This window comes from Lepus europaeus, unplaced genomic scaffold (assembly GCF_033115175.1).
Source record: "Lepus europaeus isolate LE1 unplaced genomic scaffold, mLepTim1.pri SCAFFOLD_102, whole genome shotgun sequence".
NCBI classification, from domain to species: domain Eukaryota; kingdom Metazoa; phylum Chordata; class Mammalia; order Lagomorpha; family Leporidae; genus Lepus; species Lepus europaeus.
In genome coordinates, this window is record NW_026909020.1 from 130,182 (window position 1) to 151,833 (window position 21,652).

A 21,652-nucleotide genomic window follows, 5' to 3' on the forward strand; every position below is an offset into this window, starting at 1 on the left:
AATACCTGAAGGAATAAGAGTGCGGGGAGCTAGACCAGGAACTAATTGGGAAATAGACTTCACCGAGATCCACCCTGGCAGGTATGGGATAAAGTACCTGTTAGTGTTTGTAGACACTTTTTCTTGCTGGCCCGAAGCTTACCCGGTGAAAAAGGAAACGGCACAAGTGGTGGTCAAAAAGCTGTTAGAAGAAATCTTCCCGCGGTTTGGCCTGCCTAAGGTATTGGGGTCAGATAATGGACCCGCTTTCGTCTCCCGGGTAAGTCAGTTGGTGGCCAAGGTGCTGGGGATTGATTGGAAATTACATTGTGCATACAGACCCCAGAGTTCAGGTCAGGTAGAACGTATGAACAGAACAATTAAAGAGACTCTAACTAAATTAATAGTGGAGACTGGCACTAGAGACTGGGTCGAGTTGCTGCCAATGGCTTTGTTTAGAGCTCGTAACACACCTTCTATATGTGGACTAACACCTTATGAAATATTGTATGGAGGCCCCCCACCCGCGGCGGATCTGTTAGGACCCAGTATTGACTCTTTTGCAACTTCCCCTACCCTGCAGACTCGTTTCCGTGCCTTGCAGCTGATTCACAAGCACATAGGGAAGCAGCTGGCTGCCGCATATCAGTCCAAAAGCCCCGTGCTCCCACACTCGTTCCAGGCTGGGGACACCGTCTACGTTCGCAGGCACCAGACCAAGAATCTTGAGCCGCGCTGGAAAGGACCTTACACAGTACTACTGACCACACCAACGGCGGTAAAGGTGGACGGGATCGCCGCCTGGATTCACGTGTCGCACGTCAAGAAGGCAGCAACTGAACAGAGTCAAGGGACAGGCAGCCCTGCCGACAAGCCGACACCGGAATGGAGACTACAACGCACTCAAAACCCCCTCAAGATAAGACTATTTCGCTCTTAGTATTCTTTTTCAGCATGGTTGTAGTAAACTCAAGTCCTCATATCTCTTATCATATTACTTGGCAGCTTATTAATTTAAGAACCGGAGCAATTGTCAATAGCACCTCTGGTTTTAATGTTCTTAGTGATTATTTTCCTGATTTGTATTTTGACCTTTGCCAACTTTTTGACGCTGATGATGTATGTGTTGGGAGGGGAGGAACCTATGTCTGTCCCGGGGGAAAGAATGGAAAATCCCTTCCAGGTTGTGGGGGCCCCGAAGTAGGATACTGTGAAAAATGGGGATGTGAAACCACTGGAAGTGCACACTGGAAACCCTCATCTTCATGGGACCTGATTACTATCGGGGCGGCTCCAGGCATAACATTTAACAACTGTGGGGGTAGGGACTGCAGTACTTGTATAAAGGGGACGTTGGGTAGGTGCCACCTCCAGATCCTTCGCTTCACAGATAAGGGAAAACAGGACAAATGGGTCGGGCCTAAATCATGGGGTATATACTTGTATAGACCGGCCAGAGACCCCTTTGCCCTATTCGCCTTGGGCCGGACGGTTACTGTCGCAACCGTATCGGTTGGACCAAATAAAATATTAACAGATCAGAGGAGCCCAACCTCCCCACACTTTGCAAAGGGGAAATCTCTTGGGCAGGTACCCGTCAGAAATCGGCCCAGTCAGACGCCTGCCAGCAGTCAGTCCAGTCTGGCTTCCCCAACACCCGTTTTCCCGAATGAGCACGTAGTAGCAACGCTTCCTCCACCTGGCCCCGAAAATTCCTCCTTACCCGGAACGGGGGATAGGCTCCTCAACCTAATACATGGGGCCTTCCAAGCATTGAATGGCTCTGACCCCAATAGGACCCGGGATTGCTGGCTGTGCCTTGCCTCACCTCCCCCTTATTATGAGGGAGTAGCTGTCATTGGGAATTGGACCAACCATACCATTGTCCCTCCCCAGTGCTCCAATCTGCCATCCCACCGACTAACTCTTACAGAAGTATCAGGACAGAGACTTTGCGTAGGCTCCATTCCCCCTCAATATCAGGGCCTCTGTAATAAAACTATGACTCTCAAACCAGGCACCTATTATTTAACAGGACCAAATGGGACATTTTGGGCATGCAATACAGGCCTAACCCCCTGCTTGGCAGGACAAGCTCATAATCAAACTCATGAATGGTGCGTCATGGTTGAAGTATGGCCTCGGGTCACACTACATGACCCTGAGGAAGTCTACCGACAATATGAGGGAAATCTCCGGCTCCCTAGGGAACCCCTATCCATAACGCTAGCCCTCATATTGGGAGGACTCACAGTCGGGGGCATCGGAGCAGGCATAGGTACCGGAGCCACTGCTGTGTCAAAGACAAATCAGTTTCACCTGTTACAGCAAGCTATGCATTCAGATTTACAAGCTTTAGAAGAATCCGTCAGTGCCTAGGAAAAGTCCCTAACTTCACTTTCCGAGGTAGTATTACAAAATAGAAGGGGGCTGGACCTGGTATTTTTAAAGGAAGGGGGACTCTGTGCAGCCCTAAAGGAAGAGTGTTGTTTCTATGCGGATCACACTGGAGTGGAAAGAGATAGCATGGCAAAATTAAGGGAAAGACTAAAACAACGACAGAGCCATTTTGAGGCAGGACAGTCATGGTTTCAGAGCTGGTTTAACTCATCCCCTTGGTTAACAACCCTAATTTCCACCATTACAGGACCCTTAATAATATTACTTTTAATTTTAACCTTTGGACCCTGCATAATAAATAGGCTTCTTCAGTTTATTAAAAGTAGATTGTCTATCACCCACGCCTTGGTCCTGACCCAGCAGTACCAAAGTTTAAAAACGGAGGACATAGAAGAAAAATTTCAGGATACAGCTATTCCTTAAATTTTAAGATTAATTTGCCAAAAACAAGAGGAGGGAATGAAAGAATTAGGCAGGTTAGGCAGGTTTAAGATGGAGTTGTTTGAGCTAACTGCATATTGTTCTGCTTCTGTACAAGTTGGCTGGGCTTGCAATAAGCTTGCAAGAAATGTGACCGCTTTCATAAGATGGCTGAGCTTGCAACATGTAACCGTTTTTAGGAACTATAAAGGCTGAAGTTAACAGAAAATGTACCCAACCTGTATCCTGTTACAACACTACAAGTTACCACACACTACATACCCGGCTTGACGACCCCTGCCCTTGCTTGCTCAAGCTAAAGATAAAAACCGCAAGGCACGTACAGCATGTAACTTCTTCCTGTACCCTGTAACCATTTAAGTTACCCAATGAAATTGTAACACAGTGGAAATATGCTAATGTTGTGGTTTTAAGCCTTAAATACTCTGTGAAACTGATGAACGGGGCCGCTCTCTCTGCACTGCACTAGAGGGTGCTGTTGAGACGGCCCATTTGCAAATGAAATGAACTTCCCTCTTGCTCTTTGCATCAATTGGAGTGGAGCTCGTGTATCTGGGGTGCGGTCGATTTGTGGGACACCTGCTCCGGGGGTCCTACAATGGGCACACCATCTCTACACATTCGTATTTTCTAGGGAGAAAGCTAGAGGAACTGCGGCAAACAAACATGATATTTCTGTTTGTATAGATGACATTTTATGCATTGCCTAACGAAAAACCTTTGCTTTTCTCCAAAACCATTTTTACTGTGATTTTCACGGTCCATTGCATCCGAATTCCACACCAGTTTGTCCGGATATGAAGGGATGAAAACAGAAATATCTGGTTGTGTTTTGGCTAACTCAATCCGAAATATTGTGAAACACTCTGTGTTTGTGTATTCCTGATATTATCCACGGACTTTATTGTTTTGAATGCTTTTATCAGGTAACATTTAAATTTGTACCATTGAAACACTAAGTGGTTGATCATGGGAAGAACAGCTCTACACATTCGTATTTTCTAGGGAGAAAGCTAGAGGAACTGCGGCAAACAAACATGATATTTCTGTTTGTATAGAGGACATTTTATGCACTTCCCTAATGAAAAGACTTTCCTTTTCTCCAAAACCATTTTTACTGTGATTTTCGCGGTCCATTGCATACGAATTCCACACCACTTTGTCCGCATATGACTGGATGAAACCAGAAATATCCGTTTGTGTATTGGCTAACTCAATGCGAAATATTGTGAAAGTTTCTGTGTTTGTGTTTTCTGGATATTATCGATGGCCTTTTATTTAATGTTTTTATCAGGGAACATTTAATTTTGTAGCGTAGAAACACTAATTGGTTCATCATGGGAACACCAGCTCCATTGCATACGAATTCACTTTGTCCAGATATGACTGGATGAAACCAGAAATATATGGCTGTGTTTTGGCTAACTCAATCAGAAATATTGCTACAGCCTCTGTGTTTGTTTTTTCTGGATATTATCGATGGACTTATTGTTTGAATGTTTTTATCAGCGAACATTTCATTTTGTACTGTTGAAACACTAATTGGTTCACAATGGGAACACAAGATCTACGCATTCGTATTTTCTAGGGAGAAAGCTAGAGGAACTGTGGCAAACAAACATGATATTTCTGTTTGTATCGATGACATTTTATGCACTTGCCTAACAAAAAGACTTTGTTTTTCTCCAAAATCATTTTTACTGTGATTTTCTCGGTCCATTACATATGAATTCCACACCAGTTTGTCCGGATATGACTGGATGAAACCGGAAATATCCGGTTGTGTTTTGGCTAACTCAATCCCAGATATTGCTACAGACTCTGTGTTCATGTATTCCTGATATTATCCACAGACTTTATTTTTTTGAATGTTTTTTTAATCAGGGAACATTATATTTTTAGCTTGGAAACACTAATTGTTTCCACATGGAGACACCAGCTCTACACATTCGTATTTTCTAGGGAGAAAGCTAGAGGAACTGCGGCAAAAAAACATGATATTTCTGTTTGTATAGAAGACATTTTATGCACTTGCCTAATGAAAAGACTTTCCTTTTCTCCAAAACCATTTTTACTCAGATTTTCTCGGTCCATTGCATAAGAATTCTACACCACTTTGTCCAGATATGACTGGATGAAACCAGAAATATCTGTTTGTGTTTTAGCTAACTCAATCCAAAATATTGCTACAGCCTCTGTGTTCGTGTATTGCTGATATTATCCACGGACTTTATTTTTTTGAGTGTTTTTTCAGGAAACATTTAATTTTGTTCTTCGAAATACTAATTCAGGGAACATTTCATTTTGTACTGTGGAAACACTAATTGTTTCCACATGGCGACACCAGCTCTACGCATTCGTAAATATCCGGTTGTGTTTTGCCTAACACAATCCCAGATATAGCTACAGCCTCTTTGTTTGTTTTTTTCTGGATATTATTGATGGACTTTGTTGTTTTGAATGTTTTTTATCGGGTAACATTTTATTTTGAGCTTGGATACAGTAATTGGTTCCACATGGAGACACCAGCTCTACATATTTGTATTTTCTAGGAAGAAAGCTAGAGGAACTGTGGCAAACAAACATGATATTTCTGTTTCCATAGATGACAGTTTATGCACTTGCCTAACGAAAAGTCTTTCCTTTTCTCCAAAACCATTTTTACTTTGATTTTCTCTGTCCATTGCATACGAATTCCAAACCACTTTGTCCGCATATGACTGGATGAAACCAGAAATATCAGATTGTGTTTTGGCTAACTGAATCCGAAATATTGTGAAAGACTCTGTGTTTGTGTTTTCTGGATATTATCAATGGACTTTATTGTTTTGAATGTTTTTATCAGGGAACATTTCATTTTGTACCGTAGAAACACTAATTGCTTCATCATGGGGACACCAATTCTACGCATTCGTATTTTCTAGGGAGAAAGCTCGAGGAACTGCGGCAAACAAACATGATATTTCTGTTTGTATAGATGAGATTTTATGCACTTGCCTAACGAAAATACGTTGCTTTTCTCCAAAACCATTTTTTCTCTGATTTTCTCGGCCCATTGCATACAAATTCCACACCACTTTGTCCGGATATGATTGGATGAAACCAGATATCCGGTTGTGTTTTGACTAACTGAATCCGAAATATTGTGAAAACCTCTGTGTTTGTGTTTTTTGGATATTATCGAGGGACTTATTGTTTTGAATGTTTTTTATCAGGGAACATTTAATTTTATTCTTGGAAACACTAATTGGTTCCACATGGAGACACCAGCTCTACACATTCGTATTTTCTAGGGAGAAAGCTCGAGGAACTGCGGCAAACAAACATGATATTTCTGTTTATATAGATGACATTTTATGCACTTGCCTAACGAAATGACTTTGCTTTCTCCAAAACATTTTTGCTATGATTTTCTCCGTCCATTGCATACGAATTCCACATCAGTTTGTCCAGATATGACTGGATGAAACCGGAAATATCCGGTTGTGTTTTGGCTAACTGAATCCTAGATATTGCTACAGCCTCTGTGTTCATGTATTCCTGATATTATCCACAGACTTTATTTTTTTGAATGTTTTTTTATCAGGGAACATTTAATTTTGGGCTTGGAAACATTTTATGCACTTGCCTAATGAAAAGACTTTGGTTTTCTCGATAACCTTTTTTACTGTGATTTTCTCGATCCATTGCATACGAATTCCACACCACCTTGTCCGGATATGACTGGATGAAACCAGAAATGTCCGGTTTTGTTCTGGCTAACTCAATCCCAGATATTGCTACAGCCTCTGTGTTTGTTTTTTCCGGATTTTATCAATTGGTTTTATTCTTTTGAATATTTTTTTATCGGGGAACATTTTATTTTGAGTTTGGATACAGTAATTGCTTCCACATGGAGACACCAGCTCTACACATTCGTATTTTCTAGGGAGAAAGCTAGAGGATCTGTGGCAGACAAACATGATATTTCTGTTTGTTATGATGATATTTTATCTACTTGCCTAATGAAAAGACTTTGCTTTTCTCCAAAACCATTTTTACTGTGATTTTCTCGGTCCATTGCATACGAATTCCGCACCAGTTTGTCCGGATATGACGGGATGAAACTGGAAATATCCGGATTTCTTCTGGCTAACTCATCACAGAAATTGCTACAGCCTTTGTATATGTGTATTCCTGATATTATCCACAGAGTTTAATGTTTGGAATGTTTTTTAACAGGGAGCATTTAATTTTGGTCTTGGAAACACTAATTGGTTCCACATGGCGACACCAGCTGTATACATTCCTATGTTCTAGGGCGAAAGCTAGAGGAACTGCGACAAAAAAACATGATATTTCTGTTTGTATAGATGACATTTATGCTCATGCCTAACGAAAAGACTTTGCTTTTCTCCAAAACCATTTTTACTGTGATTTTCTCGGTCCATTGCATAGGAATTCCACACCACTTTATCCGGATATGACTGGATAAAACCAGGAATATCCGGATGAGTTTTGGCTAACTCAATCCGAAATATTGTGAAAGCCTCTGTGTTTGTGTTTTCCTAATTTTATCGATGTACTTTATTGTTTTGAATATTTTTTATCAGGGAACATTTAATTTTGTCCTTGGAAAGACTAATTTGTTCCACATGGAAACACCAGCTCTACACATTCGTATTTTCGAGGGAGAAAGCTAGAGGAACTGCAGCAAACAAACATGATATTTCTGTTTGTATAGATGACATTTTATGCACTTGCCTAATGAAAAGACTTTGCTTATCTCCAAAACCATTTTTAGTGTGATATTCTCGGTCCATTGCATACGAATTCCACACCAGTTTGTCTGGATATGACTGGAAAACCGGAAATATCCGGTTGTGTTTTGGCTAACTCAATCCCAGATATTGATACAGTCTCTGTTTTTTTTATGATATAATCAATGGACTTTATTGTTTTCAATGTTTTTTTTTCGGGGAACATTTTATTTTGAGCTTGGATACAGTAATTATTTCCACATGGAGAACCCAGCTCTACACATTCGTATTTTCTAGGGAGAAAGCTAGAGGAACTGCGGCTAACAAACATGATATTTCTGTTTGTATCGATGACATTTTATGCACTTGCCTAATGAAAAGACTTTACTTTTCTCCAAAACCTTTTTTACTGTGATTTTCTTGGTAAATTGCATACGAATTCCACACTACATTGTCCGGATATGACTGGATGAAACCGCAAGTATCTGGTTTTTTTATGGCTCACTGAATCCCAGATATTGCTACAGCCTCTGTGTTTGTTTTTTCTGGATATTCAATGGACTTTATTGTTTTAAAAGTTTTTTATCAGGGAACATTTTGTTTTGAGCTTGTATACAGTAATTGGTTAAAATGGGGACACCAGCGCTACAGATTCATATTTTCTAAGGAGAAAGCTAGAGGAACTGCGGCAAACAAACATGATATTTCTCTTTGTATCAATGACATTTTATGCACTTGCCTACTGAAAAGACTTTACTTTTCTCCAATACCATTTTTACTCTGATTTTCTCCTTCCATTGCATATGAATTCCAAACCACTTTGTCCGGATATGACTGGATGAAACCAGGAATATCCGGCTGTGTTTTGGCTAACTCAATCCCAGATATTGCTACAGCCTCTGTGTTTGTGTTTTCCTGATATTATCGATGGACTTATTGTTTTGAATGTTTTTTATCAGGGAACATTTAATTTTGTGCTTGGAAACACTAACTGGTTCCACATGGAGACACCAGCTCTACACATTTGTATTTTCAAGGGAGAAAGCTAGAGGAACTGTGACAAACAAACATGATATTTCTGTTTGTACAGATGACATTTTATGCACTTGCCTAATGAAAAGATTTTGCTTTTCTCCAAAAACATTTTTACTGTGATTTTCTCGGTCCATTGTATACGAATTCCACACAACTTTGTCTGGATTTGACTGGATGAAAACAGAAATATCCCGTTTCGTTTTGGCTAACTCAATCCCAGATATTGCTACAGCCTCTGTGTTTGTGTATTCCTGATATTATCCACGCAGTTTATTTTTTTGAATGTTTTTTATCGGGGAACATTTTATTTTGAGCTTGGATACAGTAATTGGTTCCACATGGATACACAATCTCTAGACATTCGTATTTTCTAGGGAGAAAGGTAGAGGAACTGCGGCAAAGAAACAGGATATTTCTGTTTGTATAGATGACATTTTATGCACTTGCCTAATGAAAAGACTTTGCTTTTCTCCAAAACCAATTTTTACTGTGATTTTCTCGGTGCATTGCATACGAGTTCCACACCACTTTGTCTTGATATGACTGGATGAAACCAGAAATATCCGGTTGTGTTTGGGCTAACTCAATCCGAAATATTGTGAAAGCCTCTATGTTTGTGTTTTCTGGATATTATCGATGGACTTCATTGCTTTCAATGTTTTCATCAGGGAACATTTATTTTTATACGGTTGAAACACTAATTGGTTCATCATGGGAACACTAGCTGTACACATTCGTATTTTCTAGGGAGAAAGCTAGAGGAACTGCGGCAAACAAACATGATATTTCTGTTTGTATAGTTGACATTTTTTGCAGTTGCCTAACGAAAAGACTTTCCTTTTCTCCAAATCCATTTTTACTGTGATTATCTCGGTCCATTGTATACGAATTCCACACCAGTTTGTCCGGATATGACTGGATGAAACCAGAAATATCCGGTTGTGTTTCGGCTAGCTCAATCTGAAATATTGTGAAAGTTTCTGTGTTTGTTTTTTTCTGGTTATTATCGATGGACTTTATTGTTTTGAATGTATTTTTATCGGGGAACATTTTATTTTGTACCATAGAATCACTGATTGGTTCATCATGGTGACACCAGCTCTACACATTCGTATTTTCTAGGGAGAAAACTAGAGGAACTGCGGCAAACAAACATGATATTTCTTTGTCTATAGGTTACATTTTATGCACTTGCATAACGAAAAGACTTTGCTTTTCTCCAAAACCATTTTTACTGTGATTTTCTCGGTCCATTGCATACGAATTCTACAGCAGTGTCTCCGGATATGACTGGAAGAAACAGGAAATATCCGGTTGTGTTTGGGCTAACTCAATCCGAAATATTGTGAAAGCCTCTGTGTTTGTGTTTTCTGGATATTATCGATGGACTTTATTGTTTTGAATGTTTTTAATAGGGAACCTTTAATTATGTACCGTAGAAGCACTAATTGGTTCCACATGGGGACACCAGCTCTACACATTCTTATTTTCTGGGGAGAAAGCTAGAGGAACTGCGGCAAACAAACATGATATTTCTGTTTGTACAGATGACATTTTATGCATTTGCCGAATGAAAAGACTTTGCTTTTCTCCAAAACTATTTTTACTGTGATTTTCTCGGTCCATTGCATACGAATTCCACACCACTTTGTCCGGATCTGACTGGATGAAACCAGAAATATCCGGTTGTGTTTGGCTAACTCAATCCGAAATATTGTGAAAGTTTCTGTGTTTGTTTTTTCTGGAAATTATCGATGGACTTTATTGTTTTGAATGTATTTTTATCGGGGAACATTTAATTTTGTACCATAGAAACACTAATTGGTTCATCATGGTGACACCAGCTCTACACATTCGTATTTTCTAGGGAGAAAACTAGAGGAACTGCGGCACACAAACATGATATTTCTGTTTGTATAGGTTACATTTTATGCACTTGCATAACGAAAAGACTTTGCTTTTCTCCAAAACCATTTTTACTGTGATTTTCTCGGTCCATTGCATACGAATTCTACAGCAGTGTCTCCGGATATGACTGGAAGAAACAGGAAATATCCGGTTTTGTTTTGGCTAACTCAATCCCAGATATTGCTACAGCCTCTGTGTTTGTGTTTTCTGGATATTATCGATGGACTTTATTGTTTTGAATGTTTTTTATCAGGGAACATTTAATTGTGTCCTTAGAAACACTAATTTTTTCCACATGAAGACACAAGCTCTACACATTCGTATTTTCTAAGGAGAAAGCTAGAGGAACTGCGGCAAACAAACAGGATATTTCTGTTTGTATAGATGACATTTTATGCACTTCCCTAACGAAAAGCCTTTGATTTTCTCCAAAACCATTTTTACTGTGATTTTCTCGGTCCATTGCATACGAATTCCACACCACTTTGTCCGCATATGACTGGATGAAACCAGAAATATCCGGTTGTGTTTTGGCTAACTCAATCCGCAATATTGTGAAATCTTCTGTGTTTGTGTTTTCTGGAAATTATCGATGGAATTTATTGTTTTGAATATTTTTATCAGGGAACATTTAATTTTGTACCATAGAAACACTAATTGGTTCATCATGGGGACACCAGCTCTTCACATTCGTATTTTCTAGGGAGAAAACTAGAGGAACTGCGGCAAACAAACATGATATTTCTGTTTGTATAAGTTACATTTTATGCACTTGCAAAATGAAAAGACTTTGCTTTTCTCCAAAACCATTTTTAGTGTGATATTCTCGGTCCATTGCATACGAATTCTCCAGCAGTGTCTCCGGATATGACTGGAAAACCGGAAATCTCCAGTTGTGTTTTGGCTAACTCAATCCCAGATACTGCTACAGTCTCTGTTTTTTTAGGATATTATCAATGGACTTTATTGTTTTGAATGTTTTTTTATGGGGAACATTTTATTTTGAGCTTGGATACAGTAATTGGTTCCACATGGAGAACCCAGCTCTACACATTCGTATTTTCTAGGGAGAAAGCTAGAGGAACTGCGGCTAACAAACATGATATTTCTGTTTGTATCGATGACATTTTATGCACTTGCCTAATGAAAAGACTTTACTTTTCTCCAAAACCATTTTTAACGTGATTTTCTCGGTAAATTACATACGAATTCCACACTACATTGTCCGGATATGACTGGATGAAACCGCAAGTATCTGGTTTTTTTATGGCTCACTGAATCCCAGATATTGCTACAGCCTCTGTGTTTGTTTTTTCTGGATATTCAATGGACTTTATTGTTTTGAAAGTTTTTTATCGGGGAACATTTTGTTTTGAGCTTGTATACAGTAATTGGTTAAAATGGGGACACCAGCACTACAGATTCATATTTTCTAAGGAGAAAGCTAGAGGAACTGCTGCAAACAAACATGATATTTCTCTTTGTATCGATGACATTTTATGCACTTGCCTACTGAAAAGACTTTACTTTTCTCCAATACCATTTTTACTCTGATTTTCTCCTTCCATTGCATATGAATTCCAAACCACTTTGTCCGGATATGACTGGATGAAACCAGGAATATCCGGTTGTGTTTTGGCTAACGCAATCCCAGATATTGCTACAGCCTCTGTGTTTGTGTTTTCCTGATATTATCGATGGACTTATTGTTTTGAATGTTTTTTATCAGGGAACATTTAATTTTGTGCTTGGAAACACTAACTGGTTCCACATGGAGACACCAGCTCTACACATTTGTATTTTCAAGGGAGAAAGCTAGAGGAACTGCGACAAACAAACATGATATTTCTGTTTGTACAGATGACATTTTATGCACTTGCCTAATGAAAAGATTTTGCTTTTCTCCAAAAACATTTTTACTGTGATTTTCTCGGTCCATTGTATACGAATTCCACACAACTTTGTCTGGATTTGACTGGATGAAAATAGAAATATCCCGTTTCTTTTTGGCGTACTCAATCCCAGATATTGCTACAGCCTCTGTGTTTGTGTATTCCTGATATTATCCACGCAGTTTATTTTTTTGAATGTTTTTTATCGGGGAACATTTTATTTTGAGCTTAGATACAGGAATTGGTTCCACATGGAGACACAATCTCTAGACATTCGTATTTTCTAGGGAGAAATGTAGAGGAACTGCGGCAAAGAAACAGGATATTTCTGTTTGTATAGATGACATTTTATGCACTTGCCTAATGAAAAGACTTTGCTTTTCTCCAAAACCATTTTTACTGTGATTTTCTCGGTGCATTGCATACGAGTTCCACACCACTTTGTCTTGATATGACTGGATGAAACCAGAAATATCCGGTTGTGTTTTGGCTAACTCAATCCGAAATATTGTGAAAGCCTCTATGTTTGTGTTTTCTGGATATTATCGATGGACTTTATTGCTTTCAATGATTTTATCAGGGAACATTTAATTTTGTACGGTTGAAACACTAATTGGTTCATCATGGGAACACTAACTGTACACATTCGTATTTTCTAGGGAGAAAGCTAGAGGAACTGCGGCAAACAAACATGATATTTCTGTTTGTATAGTTGACATTTTTTGCAGTTGCCTAAGGAAAAGACTTTGCTTTTCTCCAAATCCATTTTTACTGTGATTATCTCGGTCCATTGCATACGAATTCCACACCACTTTGTCCGGATATGACTGGATGAAACCAGAAATATCCGGTTGTGTTTCGGCTAGCTCAATCCGAATTATTGTGAATGTTTCTGTGTTTGTTTTTTCTGGTTATTATCGATGGACTTTATTGTTTTGAATGTATTTTTATCGGGGAACATTTTATTTTGTACCATAGAAACACTAATTGGTTCATCATGTGGACACCAGCTCTACACATTCGTATTTTCTAGGGAGAAAACTAGAGGAACTGCGGCAAACAAACATGATATTTCTGTTTGTATAGGTTACATTTTATGCACTTGCATAACGAAAAGACTTTGCTTTTCTCCAAAACCATTTTTACTGTGATTTTCTCGGTCCGTTGCATACGAATTCTACAGCAGTGTCTCCGGATATGACTGGAAGGAACAGGAAATATCCGGTTTTGTTTTGGCTAACTCAATCCGAAATATTGTGAAAGCCTCTGTGTTTGTGTTTTCTGGATATTATCGATGGACTTTATTGTTTTGAATGTTTTTTATCAGGGAACATTTAATTGTGTCCTTAGAAACACTAATTTTTTCCACATGAAGACACAAGCTCTACACATTCGTATTTTCTAAGGAGAAAGCTAGAGGAACTGCGGCAAACAAACAGGATATTTCTGTTTGTATATGTTACATTTTATGCACTTGCAAAACGAAAAGACTTTGCTTTTCTCCAAAACCATTTTTAGTGTGATATTCTCGGTCCATTGCATACGAATTCCACCCCAGTTTGTCCGGATATGACTGGAAAACCGGAAATATCCGGTTGTGTTTTGGCTAACTCAATCCCAGATACTGCTACAGTCTCTGTTTTTTTAGGATATTATCAATGGACTTTATTGTTTTGAATGTTTTTTTATCGGGGAACATTTTATTTTGAGCTTGGATACAGTAATTGGTTCCACATGGAGAACCCAGCTCTACACATTCGTATTTTCTAGGGAGAAAGCTAGAGGAACTGCGGCTAACAAACATGATATTTCTGTTTGTATCGATGACATTTTATGCACTTGCCTAATGAAAAGACTTTACTTTTCTCCAAAACCATTTTTACTGTGATTTTCTTGGTAAATTGCATACGAATTCCACACTACATTGTCTGGATATGACTGGATGAAACCGCAAGTATCTGGTTTTTTTATGGCTCACTGAATCCCAGATATTGCTACAGCCTCTGTATTTGTTTTTTCTGGATATTCAATGGACTTTATTGTTTTAAAAGTTTTTTATCGGGGAACATTTTGTTTTGAGCTTGTATACAGTAATTGGTTAAAATGGAGACACCAGCGCTACAGATTCATATTTTCTAAGGAGAAAGCTAGAGGAACTGCTGCAAACAAACATGATATTTCTCTTTGTATCGATGACATTTTATGCACTTGCCTACTGAAAAGACTTTACTTTTCTCCAATACCATTTTTACTCTGATTTTCTCCTTCCATTGCATATGAATTCCAAACCACTTTGTCCGGATATGACTGGATGAAACCAGGAATATCCGGTTGTGTTTTGGCTAACGCAATCCCAGATATTGCTACAGCCTCTGTGTTTGTGTTTTCCTGATATTATCGATGGACTTATGGTTTTGAATGTTTTTTATCAGGGAACATTTAATTTTGTGCTTGGAAACACTAACTGGTTCCACATGGAGACACCAGCTCTACATATTCGTATTTTCAAGGGAGAAAGCTAGAGGAACTGCGACAAACAAACACGATATTTCTGTTTGTACAGATGACATTTTATGCACTTGCCTAATGAAAAGATTTTGCTTTTCTCCAAAAACATTTTTACTGTGATTTTCTCGGTCCATTGTATACGAATTCCACACAACTTTGTCTGGATTTGACTGGATGAAAACAGAAATATCCCGTTTCGTTTTGGCTAACTCAATCCCAGATATTGCTACAGCCTCTGTGTTTGTGTATTCCTGATATTATCCATGCAGTTTATTTTTTTGAATGTTTTTTATCGGGGAACATTTTATTTTGAGCTTGGATACAGTAATTGGTTCCACATGGAGACACAATCTCTACACATTCGTATTTTCTAGGGAGAAAGGTAGAGGAACTGCGGCAAAGAAACAGGATATTTCTGTTTGTATAGATGACATTTTATGCACTTGCCTAATGAAAAGACTTTGCTTTTCTCCAAAACCATTTTTACTGTGATTTTCTCGGTGCATTGCATACGAGTTCCACACCACTTTGTCTTGATATGACTGGATGAAACCAGAAATATCCGGTTGTGTTTTGGCTAACTCAATCCGAAATATTGTGAAAGCCTCTATGTTTGTGTTTTCTGGATATTATCGATGGACTTTATTGCTTTCAATGTTTTTATCAGGGAACATTTAATTTTGTACGGTTGAAACACTAATTGGTTCATCATGGGAACACTAGCTGTACACATTCGTATTTTCTAGGGAGAAAGCTAGAGGAACTGCGGCAAACAAACATGATATTTCTGTTTGTATAGTTGACATTTTTTGCAGTTGCCTAAGGAAAAGACTTTCCTTTTCTCCAAATCCATTTTTACTGTGATTATCTCGGTCCATTGTATACGAATTCCACACCAGTTTGTCCGGATACGACTGGATGAAACCAGAAATATCCGGTTGTGTTTTGGCTAGCTCAATCCGAAATATTGTGAAAATTTCTGTGTTTGTTTTTTCTGGTTATTATCGATGGACTTTATTGTTTTGAATGTATTTTTATCGGGGAACATTTTATTTTGTACCATAGAATCACTAATTGGTTCATCATGGTGACACCAGCTCTACACATTCGTATTTTCCTGGGAGAAAACTAGAGGAACTGCGGCAAACAAACATGATATTTCTGTTTGTATAGGTTACATTTTATGCACTTGCATAACGAAAAGACTTTGCTTTTCTCCAAAACCATTTTTACTGTGATTTTCTCGGTCCATTTCATATGAATTCTACAGCAGTGTCTCCGGATATGACTGGAAGAAACAGGAAATATCCGGTTTTGTTTTGGCTAACTCAATCCGAAATATTGTGAAAGCCTCTGTGTTTGTGTTTTCTGGATATTATCGATGGACTTTATTGTTTTGAATGTTTTTAATAGGGAACCTTTAATTATGTACCGTAGAAGCACTAATTGGTTCCACATGGGGACACCAGCTCTACACATTCGTATTTTCTAAGGAGAAAGCTAGAGGAACTGCGACAAATAAATATGATATTTCTGTTTGTACAGATGACATTTTATGCATTTGCCTAATTAAAAGACTTTGCTTTTCTCCAAAACTATTTTTACTGTGATTTTCTCGGTCCATTGCATACGAATTCCACACCACTTTGTCCAGATCTGACTGGATGAAACCAGAAATATCCGGTTGTGTTTGGCTAACTCAATCCGAAATATTGTGAAATCTTCTGTGTTTGTTTTTTCTGGATATTATCGATGGACTTTATTGTTTTGAATGTATTTTTATCGGGGAACATTTTATTTTGTACCATAGAATCACTAATTGGTTCATCATGGTGATACCAGCTCTACACATTCGTATTTTCTAGGGAGAAAGCTAGAGGAACTGCGGCAAACAAACATGATATTTCTGTTTGTATAGGTTACATTTTATGCACTTGCATAACGAAAAGACTTTGCTTTTCTCCAAAACCATTTTTACTGTGATTTTCTCGGTCCATTGCATACGAATTCTACAGCAGTGTCTCCGGATATGACTGGAAGAAACAGGAAATATCCGGTTTTGTTTTGGCTAACTCAATCCGAAATATTGTGAAAGCCTCTGTGTTTGTGTTTTCTGGATATTATCGATGGACTTTATTGTTTTGAATGTTTTTTATCAGGGAACATTTAATTGTGTCCTTAGAAACACTAATTTTTTCCACATGAAGACACAAGCTCTACACATTCGTATTTTCTAAGGAGAAAGCTAGAGGAACTGCGGCAAACAAACAGGATATTTCTGTTTGTATATGTTACATTTTATGCACTTGCAAAACGAAAAGACTTTGCTTTTCTCCAAAACCATTTTTAGTGTGATATTCTCGGTCCATTGCATACGAATTCTCCAGCAGTGTCTCCGGATATGACTGGAAAACCGGAAATCTCCGGTTGTGTTTTGGCTAACTCAATCCCAGATACTGCTACAGTCTCTGTTTTTTTAGGATATTATCAATGGACTTTATTGTTTTGAATGTTTTTTTATGGGGAACATTTTATTTTGAGCTTGGATACAGTAATTGGTTCCACATGGAGAACCCAGCTCTACACATTCGTATTTTCTAGGGAGAAAGCTAGAGGAACTGCGGCTAACAAACATGATATTTCTGTTTGTATCGATGACATTTTATGCACTTGCCTAATGAAAAGACTTTACTTTTCTCCAAAACCATTTTTACTGTGATTTTCTTGGTAAATTGCATACGAATTCCACACTACATTGTCCGGATATGACTGGATGAAACCGCAAGTATCTGGTTTTTTTATGGCTCACTGAATCCCAGATATTGCTACAGCCTCTGTGTTTGTTTTTCCTGGATATTCAATGGACTTTATTGTTTTGAAAGTTTTTTATCGGGGAACATTTTGTTTTGAGCTTGTATACAGTAATTGGTTAAAATGGAGACACCAGCGCTACAGATTCATATTTTCTAAGGAGAAAGCTAGAGGAACTGCTGCAAACAAACATGATATTTCTCTTTGTATCGATGACATTTTCTGCACTTGCCTACTGAAAAGACTTTACTTTTCTCCAATACCATTTTTACTCTGATTTTCTCCTTCCATTGCATATGAATTCCAAACCACTTTGTCCGGATATGACTGGATGAAACCAGGAATATCCGGTTGTGTTTTGGCTAACGCAATCCCAGATATTGCTACAGCCTCTGTGTTTGTGTTTTCCTGATATTATCGATGGACTTATTGTTTTGAATGTATTTTATCAGGGAACATTTAATTTTGTGCTTGGAAACACTAACTGGTTCCACATGGAGACACCAGCTCTACACATTCGTATTTTCAAGGGAGAAAGCTAGAGGAACTGCGACAAACAAACACGATATTTCTGTTTGTACAGATGACATTTTATGCACTTGCCTAATGAAAAGATTTTGCTTTTCTCCAAAAACATTTTTACTGTGATTTTCTCGGTCCATTGTATACGAATTCCACACAACTTTGTCTGGATTTGACTGGATGAAAACAGAAATATCCCGTTTCGTTTTGGCTAACTCAATCCCAGATATTGCTACAGCCTCTGTGTTTGTGTATTCCTGATATTATCCATGCAGTTTATTTTTTTGAATGTTTTTTATCGGGGAACATTTTATTTTGAGCTTGGATACAGTAATTGGTTCCACATGGAGACACAATCTCTACACATTCGTATTTTCTAGGGAGAAAGCTAGAGGAACTGCGGCAAACAAACATGATATTTCTGTTTGTATAGTTGACATTTTTTGCAGTTGCCTAACGAAAAGACTTTGCTTTTCTCCAAATCCATTTTTACTGTGATTATCTCGGTCCATTGTATACGAATTCCACACCAGTTTGTCCGGATACGACTGGATGAAACCAGAAATATCCGGTTGTGTTTTGGCTAGCTCAATCCGAAATATTGTGAAAGTTTCTGTGTTTGTTTTTTTCTGGTTATTATCGATGGACTTTATTGTTTTGAATGTATTTTTATCGGGGAACATTTTATTTTGTACCATAGAAACACTGATTGGTTCATCATGGTGACACCAGCTCTACACATTCGTATTTTCTAGGGAGAAAACTAGAGGAACTGCGGCAAACAAACATGATATTTCTGTTTGTATAGGTTACATTTTATGCACTTGCATAACGAAAAGACTTTGCTTTTCTCCAAAACCATTTTTACTGTGATTTTCTCGGTCCATTGCATACGAATTCTACAGCCGTGTCTCCGGATATGACTGGAAGAAACAGGAAATATCCGGTTTTGTTTTGGCTAACTCAATCCGAAATATTGTGAAAGCCTCTGTGTTTGTGTTTTCTGGATATTATCGATGGACTTTATTGTTTTGAATGTTTTAAATAGGGAACCTTTAATTATGTACCGTAGAAGCACTAATTGGTTCCACATGGGGACACCAGCTCTACATATTCGTATTTTCTAAGGAGAAAGCTAGAGGAACTGCGACAAATAAATATGATATTTCTGTTTGTACAGATGACATTTTATGCATTTGCCTAATTAAAAGACTTTGCTTTTCTCCAAACCATTTTTACTGTGATTTTCTCGGTCCATTGCATACGAATTCCACATCACTTTGTCCGGATCTGACTGGATGAAACCAGAAATATCCGGTTGTGTTTGGCTAACTCAATCTGAAATATTGTGAAATCTTCTTTGTTTTTTTTTTCAGGATATTATCGATGGACTTTATTGTTTTGAATGTATTTTTATCGGGGAACATTTTATTTTGTACCATAGAAACACTAATTGGTTCATCATGGTGACACCAGCTCTACACATTCGTATTTTCTAGGGAGAAAGCTAGAGGAACTGCGGCAAACAAACATGATATTTCTTTTTGTATAGGTTACATTTTATGCACTTGCATAACGAAAAGACTTTGATTTTCTCCAAAACCATTTTTACTGTGATTTTCTCGGTCCATTGCATACGAATTCTACAGCAGTGTCTCCGGATATGACTGGAAGAAACAGGAAATATCCGGTTTTGTTTTGGCTAACTCAATCCGAAATATTGTGAAAGCCTCTGTGTTTGTGTTTTCTGGATATTATCGATGGACTTTATTGTTTTGAATGTTTTTTATCAGGGAACATTTAATTGTGTCCTTAGAAACACTAATTTTTTCCACATGAAGACACAAGCTCTACACATTCGTATTTTCTAAGGAGAAAGCTAGAGGAACTGCGGCAAACAAACAGGATATTTCTGTTTGTATAGATGACATTTTATGCACTTCCCTAACGAAAAGCCTTTGATTTTCTCCAAAACCATTTTTACTGTGATTTTCTCGGTCCATTGCATACGCATCCACACCACTTTGTCCGCATATGACTGGATGAAACCAGAAATATCCGGTTGTGTTTTGGCTAACTCAATCCGCAATATTGTGAAATCTTCTGTGTTTGTGTTTTCTGGAAATTATCGATGGACTTTATTGTTTTGAATATTTTTATCAGGTAACATTTAATTTTGTACCATAGAAACACTAATTGGTTCATCATGGGGACACCAGCTCTTCACATTCGTATTTGCTAGGGAGAAAACTAGAGGAACTGCGGCAAACAAACAGGATATTTCTGTTTGTATATGTTACATTTTATGCACTTGCAAAACGAAAAGACTTTGCTTTTCTCCAAAACCATTTTTAGTGTGATATTCTCGGTCCATTGCATACGAATTCCACCCCAGTTTGTCCAGATATGACTGGAAAACCAGAAATATCTGGTTGTGTTTTGGCTAACTCAATCCCAGATACTGCTACAGTCTCTGTTTTTTTAGGATATTATCAATGGACTTTATTGTTTTGAATGTTTTTTTATCGGGGAACATTTTATTTTGAGCTTGGATACAGTAATTGGTTCCACATGGAGAACCCAGCTCTACACATTCGTATTTTCTAGGGAGAAAGCTAGAGGAACTGCGGCTAACAAACATGATATTTCTGTTTGTATCGATGACATTTTATGCACTTGCCTAATGAAAAGACTTTACTTTTCTCCAAAACCATTTTTACTGTGATTTTCTCGGTAAATTGCATACGAATTCCACACTACATTGTCCGGATATGACTGGATGAAACCGCAAGTATCTGGTTTTTTTATGGCTCACTGAATCCCAGATATTGCTACAGCCTCTGTGTTTGTTTTTTCTGGATATTCAATGGACTTTATTGTTTTGAAAGTTTTTTATCGGGGAACATTTTGTTTTGAGCTTGTATACAGTAATTGGTTAAAATGGAGACACCAGCGCTACAGATTCATATTTTCTAAGGAGAAAGCTAGAGGAACTGCGGCAAACAAACATGATATTTCTCTTTGTATCGATGACATTTTCTGCACTTGCCTACTGAAAAGACTTTACTTTTCTCCAATATCATTTTTACTCTGATTTTCTCCTTCCATTGCATATGAATTCCAAACCACCTTGTCCGGATATGACTGGATGAAACCAGGAATATCTGGTTGTGTTTTGGCTAACGCAATCCCAGATATTGCTACAGCCTCTGTGTTTGTGTTTTCCTGATATTATCGATGGACTTATTGTTTTGAATGTTTTTTATCAGGGAACATTTAATTTTGTGCTTGGAAACACTAACTGGTTCCACATGGAGACACCAGCTCTACACATTCGTATTTTCAAGGGAGAAAGCTAGAGGAACTGCGACAAACAAACATGATATTTCTGTTTGTACAGATGACATTTTATGCACT

At 38.1% G+C, this 21,652-nt stretch overlaps 1 protein-coding gene across 1 annotated transcript; it reads left to right on the forward strand.

Annotated features, from left to right (window-relative positions):
- Nucleotides 1-933: 933 nt before the first annotated feature.
- Nucleotides 934-2,769, forward strand: LOC133754371 (MLV-related proviral Env polyprotein-like; the record flags this gene model as incomplete). Its single annotated transcript, XM_062184856.1, is given in 2 exon segments — nucleotides 934-1,545; nucleotides 1,654-2,769. Coding segments are annotated over 2 exon segments (1,728 nt in total), but the record flags the coding sequence as incomplete, so codon positions are not given.
- Between the last annotated feature and the right edge of the window lie 18,883 nt (nucleotides 2,770-21,652).